At 42.9% G+C, this 15773-nt stretch overlaps 1 protein-coding gene across 2 annotated transcripts in view; it reads left to right on the top strand.

The window, feature by feature from the left end:
* The window catches only part of RNF128 (ring finger protein 128), a 68003-nt gene that overhangs the window by 24879 nt on the left and 27351 nt on the right, over positions 1–15773 (top strand). The window contains exon 1 of one of the 2 annotated variants that reach the window (XM_034781945.1): positions 307–805. The exons of the other annotated variant lie outside the window; for it this stretch is intronic. Within the exon in view, the coding sequence (XP_034637836.1) occupies positions 376–805 (430 nt within the window). The 5' untranslated portion in view covers positions 307–375. Of the gene's footprint in view, positions 1–306; positions 806–15773 lie in introns of those variants that run through there. 2 annotated transcript variants of the gene reach the window in all.

Raw genomic sequence — 15773 nt, 5'->3', positions numbered from 1 at the left:
CCCCCCCGGTGTCTGTGGCGGAGGGATATATTTGCAGGGCACCCCAGTGTCTGTGGCGGAGGGGTATCAGTGCAGCCCCCCCGGTGTCTGTGGCGGAGGGATATATTTGCAGGGCACCCCAGTAGCTGTGGCGGAGGGGTATCAGTGCAGCCCCCCCGGTGTCTGTGGCGGAGGGGTATCAGTGCAGCCCTCCCGCCGGTGGCGGGTGTCTGTCTGCGGAGCTCCTTCCCCGCACCTCCCCGCGGAGGCGGGGGCGGAGGAGGGGCGGGGCCAGCCCGCCCCTGCCGCGTGGGCGGGCCCGGCGGCGCAGTGAGGTGCTGAGGTGCTGGGCGCGCGGCGGCTCAGTGGCTGCGGCTCACGGGCCCTGCGGGTGGCATGCTGTCCTCGGCCGCGCTGCTGGCGCTGGGCGCGCTGCTGTGGCTGGGCCCGCAGCCCCCGGGCGGGGCGGCCGCCGCTCAGGCCATGTGGACCGCCTGGCTGAACGTGTCGTGGCGGGAGCCCGGCGGCGGGAACCGCAGTGGCTGGAACGCGAGCGAGAGCGGCCTCTTCGGGCAGGACTCGCCGCTGCAGCGGGCGGCCGGGCTGCTGGTGCAGCCCGACGGGCCCGACGGCCTCAACGCCTGCAGCCCGCTCACCAACTTCAGCGAGGCGGGCGCCGGCCAGGCCTGGCTCGCCCTCATCCAGCGCGGCGGCGGCTGCACCTTCGCCGACAAGATCCGCCTGGCGGCCGAGCGCGGCGCGGCGGGGGCCGTGATCTACAACTACCGGGGCACGGGCAAGGAGGTGCTGACCATGTCGCACCCGGGTGAGTGACGCGCGGGCCCCGGCCCCTGCAGGGAAAGGGGAGGGTCCTCCTGGCTTGGCTGTCGTGACGGGGGGGGATCGTCCCCTCCTCAGCCCGCAGACTGGTCCCCGCCAGGTGCGCTGCCCACTCCCGCCACTGGCATCTAGGGCGCTGGCCCGCTCCCCGTCCCCTGGGCTGGGCTCCCTTCCCGCATGGCAACGCTGCTGCTGCCCGAGAGCTTCAGGGGCAAACCCTGTTCGAGACTTCCCTGGAGAAAGGGCTCCCCGAGCTCCCGTGGAGGGGGCCGATGGCTTCCCCTTTCACGAGGTAGGGCAAGGTCTCCAGGGGCTGAGTGTCGGTGCTGCATTTTGGGATTCACGCCTAGCACCCGAAGAGGGCTGTGCAGGTGTGGGGCCGCTGACCCCGCCGGCTTGCAAGCTGAATGCATGTAGCTAAGCAGCAGAACTGCTGTTGCTGTAATAATGAATAAACATCTCGCCACGTAAAGCGAACTGCCTTCATTAGAGCTCGAATTTTTCTCCCCAAGAACGAGGTCCTCAGTAGTCTCTCCAAGGTCTGAACAGAGGGAGTTTGCCATATGCCAGTGGGAAGGAGAATCCACTCCGCGGCAGTGTGTGCAGGGAGTCAAAAGGGCACGAAGTGGATTCTGAGGATTGGCAGGGGTGGAGTTTGGGAAAACTTGGGAGGCAAGAAGGAGCATGACCTTATATAGAGAGGCTAAGAGTCATTGTAGAGACTAAAGTAAGGTTGACAGGCTATCTTGGCAGCTGTGTCTTGGACTGGAAGTGGAAAGATGAGTGGGACAAGCCAGACCTATGGGGGAATGGACTATTGTCTCAGCAGTAAGATAGAAAGGAAGAGATTTGGGGGACAACGTAGGAGTAGGAATTCTGAGGGTTGGATGGCGGGGGGGACACAGGGTAAATTAATGATGGTCAGATGTTGCCAAGACTGCAAGCATAGGGGAATGGTGGTGGTGGTGATGTAAGGGGAAAAGGAGGAAGCTGGAGAGAGAGGGTTAACTAGTATTCTAGCTCTTGATTTTGAAAATATCTTCTGAACACAAACTGATGCAGTCCTGAGTCTCTGGATGGCTCCAGTGCTTACCTCTCAGAACTTTCCAGTGCTGTAGCAGAGTGAAAATGAACAGGAAGTACTCGGTTTTCAGCAGGGTGTTGGCCAGGGACAGATGGCATCTTTAGTCTGGCTAGTTTAGTCCCCTCAAGTGACTTTGACCTAAACGATCTTGATTTTGATCTTCAAAAGACAGGAAATCCTCATGCTGACATGCCTGTTACTCTTTCCTGAACTCATACCAATGTATCCGCCTAAACATGGCTTGCCATTCAAGGCATTTTGTTGAATTTCTGATTTAATACATAACAATGTTAAATACATAAGCTGTTGAAGCTTAAACCTGAGCAGGTTGCTGCCTGAGTTCTCTGGGCTGGGAGAGCTGTGCACTGTCATATGGCAGCATGTGTTCAGACATATGGACTGGGGGTGGGAATTGTTTGGTTCTTTTTGCTACTAATCTAGTTAACTGTGCTCAGATTCTGCTTTTCAGTCAGTCTACCTAGGGGCAGAGAGAGGGGCTGATGTCTTCTCCAGACATTTCTATTTTTAGTCACAGTTTTCCCTGTATCCCACACAACAATGAACTCTGAATGGAATTAGTGTGGGTCCCACCCTTTGATCTTCATGTGAATTCATTTTATGCCTCACAACTTGTCCCGTGACAGGTTGAGTGGTGTTTCCAGTACAAGTATCAAGCCTTTTTAAAGCAAATTTACTTTCTGCAGAAGTTGATGGCATGGGTTCCTTCCACTTGCCATAGAAAGTTTCCTGTATCAGAGGGGTAGCCGTGTTAGTCTGAATCTGTAGAAAGCAACAGAGGGTACTGTGGCACCTTTAAAACGAACAGAAGTATTGGAGCATAAGCTTTCGTGGGTGAATGCCCACTTCATCAGGCGCAAGGTGCCACAGTACCCTCTGTTGCTTTTTACAGAAAGTTTCCTATTTGCCACTAGTGAGTGGGTTTCCCCCCCCCCCCAACTCATTATTTTTCAAATGAAGACTTAAAGTCATGGTAGTACAGTCAAGCTAATCTTTCATGGGAAGATACCTTAAGTTTGAGCGAGTGGACATTAAGACTCTAGTAATGGAAAAAGTAGACACTTCAAAGGAAGTTCTTTTCAGAACCTAATATTGTAAAGTGTTAACTAAGCTAGCAAACTGAAACAAAAACAGGGTGGCTTAAAACAAGACCTGAGAAACACCTGGTGAAAATGGGGAAATATTATTTCTTCACTTTTCAACTGTTAAGGATAAATGGCATTTGTGTGACCTTTTCCTGTGTACTTTTCATAAAGCACTCTTGGGGTTTCGGTCTTGCAATTTCCTGGACGTATAGAACATTCGTCCTGCTTTTTATCCCCTGTGATCTACAGATGAAGTTGGGGTGTGTAGAGAGAGTAGTTGCTACCAGTAATAAAGGTAACACATACTTAGCGCAAAACATGAGTCATGTTTTGCGCTAATTCCCTTCTGAAAAGAAACTACGTTGGAGAGAACCCGTGGCTTACCTTCAGGGCTTTCTCCAAACAAGCATGCCTCTTTTGTAACTACTTAAATGCCAGAGGATGGCACTTCTGCAGAACTGTCTTATTGATACAACATCATGGGTGTGCATGGTAAAATACAGATTCAAAAACACCTGCCTAAGGAACTTAGTCTTTTTGTTGGTTCTGGACAGCACGTTAAGTCTTGTGCTGTAGTTAGTGCTTTTTTTAAACCCCATGGGAATCTGGCCAAAAGTGAAGTACATGGAGCAATCACTTTACACTTTCCTCCTGCATCATATCCATTGTTGCTCATGTGGACAAGGAGTAATCTTCCCTCATTTCAAGATGTATGTTGCCCTTTGAGAATGGTGGATGTGTTAAATATATACAACATCATTCTTGTGTCTTGAAGATGTCTGGTTTCTTTGACAGAGCGTCTCAGAAAGGAGCTTCTCTGCCATGTGACTGGATATCTGCTTAATGCCTATTCATAAGGGCTTTGCATGCAGCCTTTTAAAAAGACTGTGTAAAGACTAATGTAGCCCAAACAGACTTGCCTGAGCATGGACTTAAGCAAAGTAATGTTTTAGGCAATGTTCTTAAGACTGGGCATAAACAGAGTAGCACTCATTAACAGGTCACCCTTAGTTTGGCATCTACTTATATCTGTAGCCAGATGTGTTAAGAGAAGATAGTGAAGCATGTTTAACATGAACTTATAATAAAATTAAGTGGCAGGTGAGGATGAAAGTGAAATAAGGAGAACTGTCTGCTATTTGATCACTGTACATGTAACCTAACTACAAAATGTAGACTTTGTGCTCTTTCTAGTTCTTGTAATGAAGCATCCCAACAACGTGCCTGGGTTCTGACCAGAAGGGATTGTCATTAGGATTGAAAAGAGAACTTTGGTTCTTCAGTACTTGCACCTCAAACATTGTTCACCTAGATCACTGAACAGCCATCAGAGAGTAGCTACTTTTAATCACTGCTGACCTGTTGAACCAGTGTCCTAGGGATAGGAGCATCTCTTTACTAATCTGTTTAGCCAGCCAGTCTCCTTCATGGCACATTTTTCTTAAAATCCCAGTAGAAGGAGACTTGGTTAGCTTAATTGAACAAGCTGTTGTTCTCCATGGTGTGTGCTGTGCTTGAAAGATCTTCTCCCTCCCCTTTGCCCCTTAGGTATAGTTCTGAGTTTTAGGCACTCATACCACAATTGTTCAAGGTGTGGTGGTGATCCAGCATGATTCATTATGTGCCCTGGGGTATATTGAAACTTCCGGTTCTATTTTTTGTCCATACTTGGGCTTGGAAGTTCTAAATCAGTGGATTCCATCTTTTTGTCTGAAGCTGTCCCTCTGTAATAATTGCCTTATGGTACCTCCTGAATCCTTGCTCTGTGCCATGACAATTGCTGCACCTAATCTGTGGTGCTGCCATTCTCTTTTCTTGTGTTCTTTGTCTAACTTTGTCTCCTATTTCTCACTGTTTCTACTTCATTACCTTTCCTGAGTCTTCTGATCTCTTCTCTCTCCCTACCCTCCAGTGCTCTCCCCTGCTGTGTTTTCTGTTATTTGTCTTCAACTGCTTTATTTCCTGTGTCTTGGCACCTGAGAGTGCTGGCCTTCTCTTCTCTTCCTAATTACCCTGCTTGCCAGGGACAGTGAATATTTGTCTGGCCCGTAGCAGAGGGTAGAAATGCAAAGAAAGTGGTGCATGGAGCTGTGGTGATCCTGTGCGGTTAAGTGAAACTTTGTTGACAAGGCAACAGACGAAGCAGTGTCCTCTGCCAAGAAGAAGGGGATGGCAATGTATCACTGTTTTTTGGAGAAGCAGTAGCAGGGAAGTGAAGTTAATACATTGAAATGCAGTTCTTTTCTAATAGATAAATAAATATGTATCTTAAATATGGGGGGAGGGATAGCTCAGTGGTTTGAGCATTGGCCTGCTAAACCCAGGGTTGAGAGTTCAATCCTTGAGGGGGCCACTTGGGGATCTGGGGCAAAAATCAGTACTTGCTCCTGCTAGTGAAGGCAAGGGGCTGGACTCAATGACCTTTCGGGGTCCTTTCAGTTCTATGAGATAGGTATATCTCCATATATATATGGAGTTTAATAGTTCTCACCCCTGCGTGTAGTCAGTCCTGTCTGCTGACTCGGGGGACAACTCTGCAACGGTTAGCGCTTTACAGCAGTACATGGAAGGAACTAGATTCTGTTCCTCCTACTGCATCACTAACAGAATAACTTGAGTTCAGCCAGCTATCTGTCCATGCCCACTAAAGATCCTGTGGGCACAATCTGATCCATAGAAACTTTTTGTTACAGGTGGTGAGGCTTGGGAAGGAAAGAAACCAGTTTGACTCTTATTCCAGGCTCAGCTTCTGGGTCTGACAATTGGAAAAAATACTTGTAAATGGAGCAAGCATATTTCATATGGAATTGCTGCCAACCTGAACATGGACCCTGTAATGCAATATCTAGAATCACACTTGGAGCAAGAAGACAGACTGAACCAAGGAAGGAAAAACATGTACAGAAATATCTTACTCACTAACTCCAAGGCCTTGGCTATCCTAGGATTTTTACCTCATAATTTCCCACCGTGTATATCACTGGTGTGACCCCTCCAGAGGGAGTAACAGTGGGAATCCTAGTGTAGAGATTACCAGAATTTTGCTCACTGTCATCTGGGGCTTCTCCAAAGGTCAACTTTGTGTAAGTGAACTTTCAGCTCATTTTTTGTTGAAGCCTAAATAAATGGTACATTGGAGAAGTGCAGCTCCATGATATTTGAAACTAAAAGCTCACATATTCTGATTTGATTCTAAATTTATTGTGGGCATGCATGGAACAGTGACTGAAATATCTTAATCTGCCTTTGCTAGCATGAAATAGACTATTGCAGACAGTGCTTCTGGGAAGACGTTGGTGCAGGGCAGTAATGCAGCCACATTGAGGGAGAATTGGAGCAGGTGGGGGGAATAGATTTCAGCCGAGGAAATGATGGTAAAAACAGGTGGGGCTGAAATTAGATACTGTTGCCAACGCAAGAATATGCAAACTGTCTTCCTGTCCAGTTATGGATGGAAGCTTTCATGTACTGCCAGACAAAGAACAAAAGCCCTCTTGGATGGACTTGCACTTGTGTAATGTAAAATATGTTGACTCTTCTCGCCTTCACAGAATCTCTGTTGCCACAAAACTTTCCAACTCCTAATATAGGCATATCTTCTAGACATGCAATAAACAACTGTATTTTTTTCCCATTGATTATCAAACTTATCTTTTGAGGTAGCATTCTTATTTAGAGGTTCAGATGTTCCTGTATATTTAAATAACGCTTATTTTTAGTCATCTCACGTTAAGAGGCTTGCGTTATTTAATTACTGTGCACGCATTGAGAGGGCCAGATTAATTCTGTTTTGTTTGCATCAGTCCTATGTCTAGAAATTAATGGCACATCAATTTGTCAATTACCATTTAAAAACACACACAATACAACAATAGCCAAATCAGATATAATTTTCTACCTAATACCTTCTAGTATCTAAAATGCCAAGGATTTAATGGAGTCTGATGTCATATTTATTTAGTAACTTTTGTAAGCATTGTAGCTTATCAACAAATAAACTTCAGTTTTAATTATACTAATTTCAAGATGATGGTACCTTTCTGTGGCAGGCTGAACATGGTTTCAAAGTATAATATTATGGGCTGGTAATTGCTGACCTCTGTATATTATATTGGCCTTCAAAAGCAAACATGTGATTGGGGAAAGATTGAAACAGCAAGACCGAAGTACATAAAATGAGTTCAGTTAGCTTTAAAGGAGTCTTTAATAGACTTGAGAGAACCAGAATGTTAAGTTGGTTTCCCTGTCAGGGAAATAGCTGTGGACATTCCTTAAGTGTTAAGAGCAATATGTCTTGAAGATCTGCAGAGAAAGTCCGATGTGATCATTTTTTCAACTTCCTTCTTCCAATGCTCAGATCATGACTCTGCTGGCCTTGAATGACAGATCATCTGGCTTTGTGAGTGCTATACCTGAGGGGGCCTGAGCAGACATTGGCTAAAAATAACCAACAAATGTATCAAGGAAAGAATGCTAGCCAAGCAGGGGTGTTGCTTTCATGAAGCGTAAAAGTCAAGAGGCACAGTTTCTGGGGTATCCTGAACTAGGACTAAAGAATCTGAGAGTCTAAACTTGGATCAATATATGAAAAAGAAGGTGGTTAGGTTAAAACCTTTAATACCAATAGTAAAATTTGTACGGAAGGGATTAATTGCCACCAGCAGAAACAGCATACCATCGCTTAAGTTAATAGAGGAAGCAGTAGTCATCAAGAAGACTAGCTGTGTCCTGTTTAGACTTATGTGGCATGGTTTTTAGAAACAAGCAGTAAAGGAAACTAAACTCTAAAAGAGTCAAGGATTGAAATCTGTGGTAAGTATTGTGATTGGTATATCCTAAAGTAGCTTGTTTTTTAACACTATTTGTGAATAGTAAACAAGCAATCCTTTGTTCCTTTTGAAAGAGAGCAGGATCATAGAAATGCAGGGCTGGAAGGGACTTCGAGATGTCATCTGGTCAACCCTCCATGCTGAGGCGGGACCAAGTATAATTATACCATCCTTGACTGGTGTTAGTCTAAGCTGTTACTAAAAACCTCCGATGACAGGGATTCCACAACCTTCTTTGAAAGCCTGTTCAGTAACTAGTTATCTTTATAGTTAGTCTTTACTAATATCTAACCTAAATCTCCCTTGCTTCAGAGTAAGCTGATTACTACTTGTCCTACCTTCAATGAACATGGAGAACAATTGATTGCCATCCTCTTTATAATAGCCTTAACATATTGAAAACTATTAGGTCCCCCCTCGATCCTCTTTCTCAAGACTAAACATATCCAGTTTTTTAACCTTTCCTCATAGGTCAGGTTTTCTAAACCTTTTATCATTTTTGTTGCTCTCATCTGGACTCTCTCCACTTTGTCCACATATTTCCTAAATTGTGGTGCCCAAAACGGCACAGTATTCCAGCTGAGGCCTCATCAAGGCCAAGCCTTACCTTCCATGTCTTGTATATGACAGTCCTGTTAATACATGCCGAAACGATACTGGTCTTTCTTTCAGCTGCATCACACTGTTGATTCATAGCCAAATTGTGACCCACTATACCTTGCAGATCCTTTTCAGCACTACCACTGCCTAGCCAGTTATTCCCCTTTTTTATAGTTATTCCTTTTTTTAATTAAGTGTAGTACTTCACACTTGTCTTTATTTCATCTTGCTGATTTCATACAATTTCTCCAATTTGTAAAGATTTAGAATTCTTGTACTGTCCTCCAAAGTGCTAGCAATCCCTCCCAGCTTTCATCACAGATTTTATAAACATACTCTCCACTCCATTATCTAAGACACTAATGAAAATGTAGAATGGTACCAGACCCAGGACAGATGCCCATAGGACCTCACTAGATCTATCCTCCCAATCTGATAGCAAACAGTTGATAACTACTCTTCAAGGACAGTCTTTCAACCAGTTATGCACCCACATTAGGAATACCATAGAGACTTTCTTTGGTGGAAAATGGAGTTGTCTGTCAATGTCAAATGTGGCTACCCTCATCTGCCTCAGCCATGGCTTGATGTGGTTTCTTCGCATGGCTTTCTCATACTGGACACATCTGATTCAGAAAGAACATAACTGGATCCAGAACTCTAAGTTCATCTCTGCACCAAGTAAAAGGCCACTTGTGAAAGTTTTCACTATCTTGAGCTTGTAACTTATTGTGTCCACAAATAGCTGTCCTATAAATAGTAATTTACAATGTCTGAGCCAGTACACTATAAGATGGCTTCTCCACAGCATGGGTGAGCCAAAGAGTTGCAGCTTCAGTAGGTTATTAGCTCTCTGTTACAATGCAGTGTCTTGTGTTCGGGGAGTTTTCAGACTCTTGGAATGCACTGGTACTGCCCAAGGTGTGGTTATGGTGGTTTAGCTGTACTAAAGCAGTTATATCTAACACCGTTGCTCTTTGGATTTACTAAACTGTTGCAATGACAAATGATGAAATAAAAAATGTAATGAAGTCAGTTACTGTAAGTATTTACTAACCTAGTGGTAGGGTATATTGCCAACTGCATCACATTGTTGGCTCATACCTTGCAAATCCTACATAGCCTAACAGGTTGATAACACTGCATCTAGTTTTGAACATGCCAGCAAGCAAACATGGTTAGACTGTAGTCAGAGACTTGGGAAGCCATTCCAGTAACGCATCTTTCAATTGAACCTGAATATTGTCTAGGTGCTGTAGGATGTAGAGAAAGTCACTGTGACAAAGCAAACTAAGAGTTGTCTCTGGCTAATAACTCCTGGAGGAGTATGCCAGAGGGGACTAAAGAGAATTCAGTTACTGTACTGATCTTTAGAAAACAACAAAAGTGATTTGGTTTTTGTAGTGAAATTTTTAAATTGCATCTCTGAAGAGATACACAGGAAACCATTTCGCTTATTTCTGTGAGTCCTAGATAATACTTAGGTTGAATGAGAGCTTGATCCAGTAACTGAAGTATATATAGCTCATCACAGTACGTCAGGAAGAAATATTGGTGGTGAACTTAATCTCATTTGAACAGGATAAATAGTATATTCTACAAAGCCAAAATTAACAGTTACTGAATAAAGTTAGTGAAGAGCTTTCAGAAGGGAGTATTGAACAGGCTCCATGAACTTTAAGTTTCTCCAGAGGATTTTTTTTTAATGCTGTTCACTAGACAGGAAAGGCAATGCATTAACCTTGTAAATTTCACTGAAGAAAAGGCAATGAGCTGTCTATAGAACATCCTGTCTTCAGATTTTGAAATCTCCAGCTAAACAATGCAGTAAAGACTGACATTTTAAACATCATTAAATGTTAGGCCCTGGCTCTTCATGTCAAGCTGTAGTAACATTTATATTAACATACCATTGAGGGACAAGATATTTTTCTTAATTGTGAGATGAATCTCACAAGTGATCACTTACAATTCAGTTTAATCAAATCTGAGAAATACAACTGGAGACTATGGAAAATCACAGAACATGACGTATCCCCTTCTGTGTCTTCTGAATGCTTAGCTTTCAGTTAATGTTTTCAGCACTTCTGGAAATGACTTTCCCTGCCTACTGTAAGTCAATGTATTGGGCTATGAAGGTAACCTTGCAGAATAATCTCTCTAGACAAACAAGGGTGGCAGCAACAGCAAATATATATAATATATGCGCCAGGCAAGTTAGGAGTTGGCATCACAGTTTTGTTTGTACCCATTGAAATCTTGTAGGTTTAACATGCAGGACTTAAATGCCTTATACTGTGTATGCCTTGAAAGAATTCTTCCTACACAATGCTGACTCAAAAACAAAAAGATCCCACACCAAATCAATTCGGTTGCACTTTGAGTGCTCACTGGATATCCCTTGTGCAACTTGTGAAACAAGAGCTTAAGGACTTTTTAGGCTTTGCCTCTGTGCTCTTTAACTGCAGTGTCTTCCTAGAGAGAATTTGGAATTAAATAAGGGGACAAAATCTATAGCTCTGGGCTTGATGCAGAAATTACTGAGTGAGGTTCTATGGCTTTTTAGCAGGAGATTTGACTAGATCATGATAATCCCTTCTGGCATTTATAATCTATGAATCTATAAGGCACAGAGGAAGAAGGATATCAAGGGAATTAGTTAAATTTGCTGGAGTTTTTTGAATCTGCATTGAGGGGTGTGGGGCTCTGTCTAGAGTCCTAGTTGAGAAAAAATCTAGATAAAGATGCAGCCAGAAGCATTTTAATACCATTGTATTTTCCTTTCATTTTTACACATCTCTTCTGTTGGCTGTGACACCTGACCCTTTATTGTGGTAGCCATTCTTGTTTTACTAGAAAGTATTGCTTCTGATAGGATGACTGTCCAGTCTCCAACTCTGGCTTTTCTTTACATTTCTGTTCAGTCTGTACTCCTATTTCAAAACACAGAAATTGTCAGAGTGAAACCAACTTGTACTCAGAGTTTGCTACCTTACTTCTGGCAAAGGAGGTTTTAAAACCTATAGTACACTTCACACAATTAATACTATATCATTGTTGGAGGGGGTTGCTTCCTGTTTCCCGATGGTGACCAATTTCTAGCCTCGGTCATCCAGCTGATGTTCAAACTCTTCTGTTCTCACTCTGTGTCCTTCATGTGCTGCATGCAGTGGCTTAAAATGAGATGACAACAACAACAAGGAGTCTGGTGGCACCTTAAAGACTAACAGATTTATTTGGGCATAAGCTTTCGTGAGTAAAAACCTCACTTCTTCGGATGCATAGAGTGAAAGTTACAGATGCAGGCATTATATACTGACACATGGAGAGCAGGGAGTTACTTCACTCTATGCATCCGAAGAAGTGAGGTTTTTACTCACGAAAGCTTATGCCCAAATAAATCTGTTAGTCTTTAAGGTGCCACCAGACTCCTTGTTGTTTTTGTAGATACAGACTAACACGGCTACCCCCTGATACTTGACAAAATGAGATGGTGACTCCTGCACTCTGAGCAAGTACTACATCTAAGATATGCTATGCTTTAACAAGGGTTGTGGTTGATTATCCATCACTGGAAATGTTATTCGATCTAGATTGTCTTTTTATAAGAGATGCTGTAGTTCAAACAAAAATTAATTCAGAGAAGCCCCGTGGGCTGTTATGAAGGAGGTCAGACCAGATAATCACAATGGTCACTCTGGCTTTATAATCTATAGAGCAGGACTACCAATATTTGGATGCCTTTGCTTGGTGGGGAGACTAGGACTTCAGTCAGCTCACTGCTGATATCAGTTCTTTAATGGCTGGCATTTTTCTTGCTGCTGCTATTAGTGGCAATGTTCTAATTAGAAAAGTTACCTGAGTGCTACATGTCATGCAGTCATTCTGTACTGTTCCCTTTCTCTTCTTCCCTTCTTGTGCTTGCAAGAAATGATTAATGCATAGGAAGAATGGTGGAGGTGGAGTTAATATTTAAGCAGTTTGGTGTGACACCCCTGCAGTTGCAAGGGCACTGTTGTGCTACAGAGAAGTATAATACCTTCTCCTTTCCACAAACCTGGTGTGGAGGATTTCACTAGCAACTGAACTTTGAATAGTCCTGACCCTCTCCTTTTTACTTGAGTGTTTCACTTCTGAGGAAACTAACTTGACATATGTTTCCTTTTTTAAAGGTTCCAGGTAATGCAGCTTGCACTTGAGACCACCTGCTAGCCTTTGGTTTGTGGTTTTTTTTTAAACTGCATCTCTCCATTAAATATATTTGTGTCTGATACATAGACTTGTAGGATTGGGGAACCAGACAATGCAAAGTGCCATTTGCTGCACAAAGTTAACTGAAAACAAGGCGTTTTTTTCCCTTATCTTTCAATTATAGTCATCTTAGGTGGCATATGAGCAGGGAAATACTTTTTCAGAAAGTGGTTTGTTTTAAAACCTGGACACTATTCCAGGAGTGTGTTCTTGGCTTCCAGACTGTGGCACATTTTGATCTGTTTCCTTGTTACATCACCAACATCATAGCTTATATCTGATGGCATTCACATCTGAAATGGTGTCATTGCCTCACCTTAGTCTGACTAAACTAAGAAAACTGAAATGTTCCCCATTCCTCAGGCTTTCATCCTTGTTATAAACAGGATGAGGGGGCATTCTGAAGAGTTCCTTCATTAAGCAGCTTCTGCCTCAGAAGATGTGTGAATTGGAAGCAAGTGTGTGCTGAGGTGAGATCATATATGGCATTCTGAGTAACTTGGATACCTTGCCAAAAAAGCTTCCTGTTTTACCTGTCACTAGGAGATTCGTGACCTGTGGAACTTAAGTTTCTGTGTCTGTTTACCGCACTAGATTTGAACACAAGATAAATCAGCGACACTGACAAGATGGTGCCTGTTTCTCCTGTACTACTGGATACCTTTCTTTCTGCTAAAACTAACATTACAGACTGGTTCTAGATTGCCTGATGTGGTTTATTCTAGTTTTCATCAACAAGAATCCAGTATGGCTCTTCTTATTTTGTCCTGGCAAGAATATATATGAACAGCATTTGGGACTAAAGTTATGACTTGCATTTTAGACCTGTGAGATAATATAACAAACCCTTTTTGCATGCCTGGATAGCCCGGTGTGGTGATATGATAGGAAATTACTAGTAGGTTCAACTGACTCTGCTGTGTAATATATGATGTCTCTTGTGCAGAAAATGTTGGTTTGGCCTCTATTGGATTAAAATCCAACAGTGTAACCAGACAGCACTAAAGATCTACCCATATAAGAGACTAAAGTAATCTGTCAAAATCAGGGCTTTCCTGGCTTGGGAAAACAACACATGCAGGTAGGGTGACCAGATGTCCTGATTTTATAGGGACAGTCCCAATATTTGGGGCTTTTTTTATATGGGCTCCTAAAACCCAATCCCCTGTCCCAATTTTTCACACTTGCTATCTGGTTACCCTACATGCAGGGCACCTGCATTAGAAGATGTACTGGTCAAGCTACATCAGCTAGATAAGGGGTAGTCAATTTTTTTGGGTCAAGGTCCACATTTCTTGGTCAAGGTATATTCAGGGCCCAGACTCTGGAGAAAATAATTTTGAAAGAGTCAGTAATGATAATCAGTAAATAAAGATTTTGGAGTTCAAAAGCATCTGGTGGTCCAGATTTGGCCCAGGGCCTGCCTATCGAGTATCCCAGCTTGGACTACATTTCAGACTTAGTGATTTCAAGAATAAGATTTAACAAGGTCACTATATGCTCGGGGTGAGGACTAGTACTTTTTTGGCTAAGACCTGCTAGATTGTGCACATGTGCTGTGCTGATATCCTTGTTCACATTTTGGTGTTTTTCCATTCTGTTCCATTCTATAGTGCTCCGGAACCTATTGGTTACCTGTGTTGTGGACTGAAAATGCGGTGTTGAGGTCTTGTAAGCCTGTGTACACTAGGGACAAGGATGAGACCATCACACTTTTGACCTCATGTCAAAAGCCTTATAAAGGAGATGTCATACAGTGACTTAGCAGTAAGAGGTTCTGCGTAAACGATAGCAAAGATCTCAAACTGCACTGACCACTGTGACTTTTCCATTTGCATGTGACAAAACTTAGCTATGGAATGAAAAAAAATTCTTTTGTTCATCTCCTTACCTTGCCTTCAGCGCAGCAGAGAATTGCATATACGCAGCTTGGGTGGTAGAAAAAGCTTGGCTGGGGGGTCGGGGTAACAGCTTCATGATTGAGAGTTTCATTGGCATACTAGCACTGAGGGAAGTGATGGGTGGCTGTCTTGGTAGCTTAAATAGGTTTCCTGTGTAGCTACATTCTCTGAATATCTCTAATTTAATTTGAGAGCCTATATTTCTAGATTAGAAGTCCCTCTTTCTGCCAGAAATCACGCCATGGTACTTCATCTACTGTTGCAAAACAGTTGCTGGCTCAAATAAATAAATTCTTGAAAACATTACAGTCCACTTCTGAAGGCTCTCAGAGCTGACACAGTTGAGTCATTTGATTGGTCCTCTTCCAAACTGGCTGCATTTAATTCACTTCACAAAAAGGAGACCTTTTATTATTAAATTCTTTACATTCTGGGGTTCTTAGCTTGTTTGAACTCCAAGACTCTCCCACTACAGGATTAAAAGCTTCTTTCAGGCATTAGCGATTAGTATTCTGGCAGTGCCTGAGAAATTGTACATGTGCAGAAAGATGACTTTCTTAAATATCTCTGTTAATAGTTTCTCTGATGCTTTTTACTAAAGTGTGGTACTTGAGACTTGAACTGTGCAAATGCTTAACTTGTTAGTTCTGTTGCTGTATATATTCAAGTATTTAAAAGGAGTTGAGACCCAAGCTGAAATTAGTAGGGGAGAGTTTCATACCAGTTTAGCATTTTAATCAACGAATATATATATTAAAGATGAAAGCTAGATCAAAAATATTCTGACATTTTGAAGATTCCATCAAATATCTCTGGCTTCCCACCATATGAAGTGGGTTCTAGCCCATGAAAGCTTATGCCCAAATAAATTTGTTAGTCTCTAAGGTGCCAGAAGGACTCCTTGTTGTTTTTTGCTGATACAGACTAACATGGCTACCACTCTGAAACTTTTTCCCTTTGAGGATGCAGAAGCAATAATTTAATGAAGCACTTACAAATAAGTTGCTGTCACTTTGTAGTGTGTTAACCATGTGGTGCAAGGAAAAGGGATCTTCTCACACTATGATTACTGGAATCAGTAGTTGTCAGGAGTAGAGTTGGCTGTAAGATAACAATTCCATTTGTGAAGTATTTCAAAACTTTGTCTTCATTTCATTGGAATAAAACCCAAAAATTTAAAACTTCT

Source organism: Trachemys scripta, chromosome 9 (genome assembly GCF_013100865.1).
Source record: "Trachemys scripta elegans isolate TJP31775 chromosome 9, CAS_Tse_1.0, whole genome shotgun sequence".
Lineage (NCBI taxonomy): Eukaryota > Metazoa > Chordata > Testudines > Emydidae > Trachemys > Trachemys scripta.
This window is presented reverse-complemented; position numbering and strand designations above follow the sequence as displayed.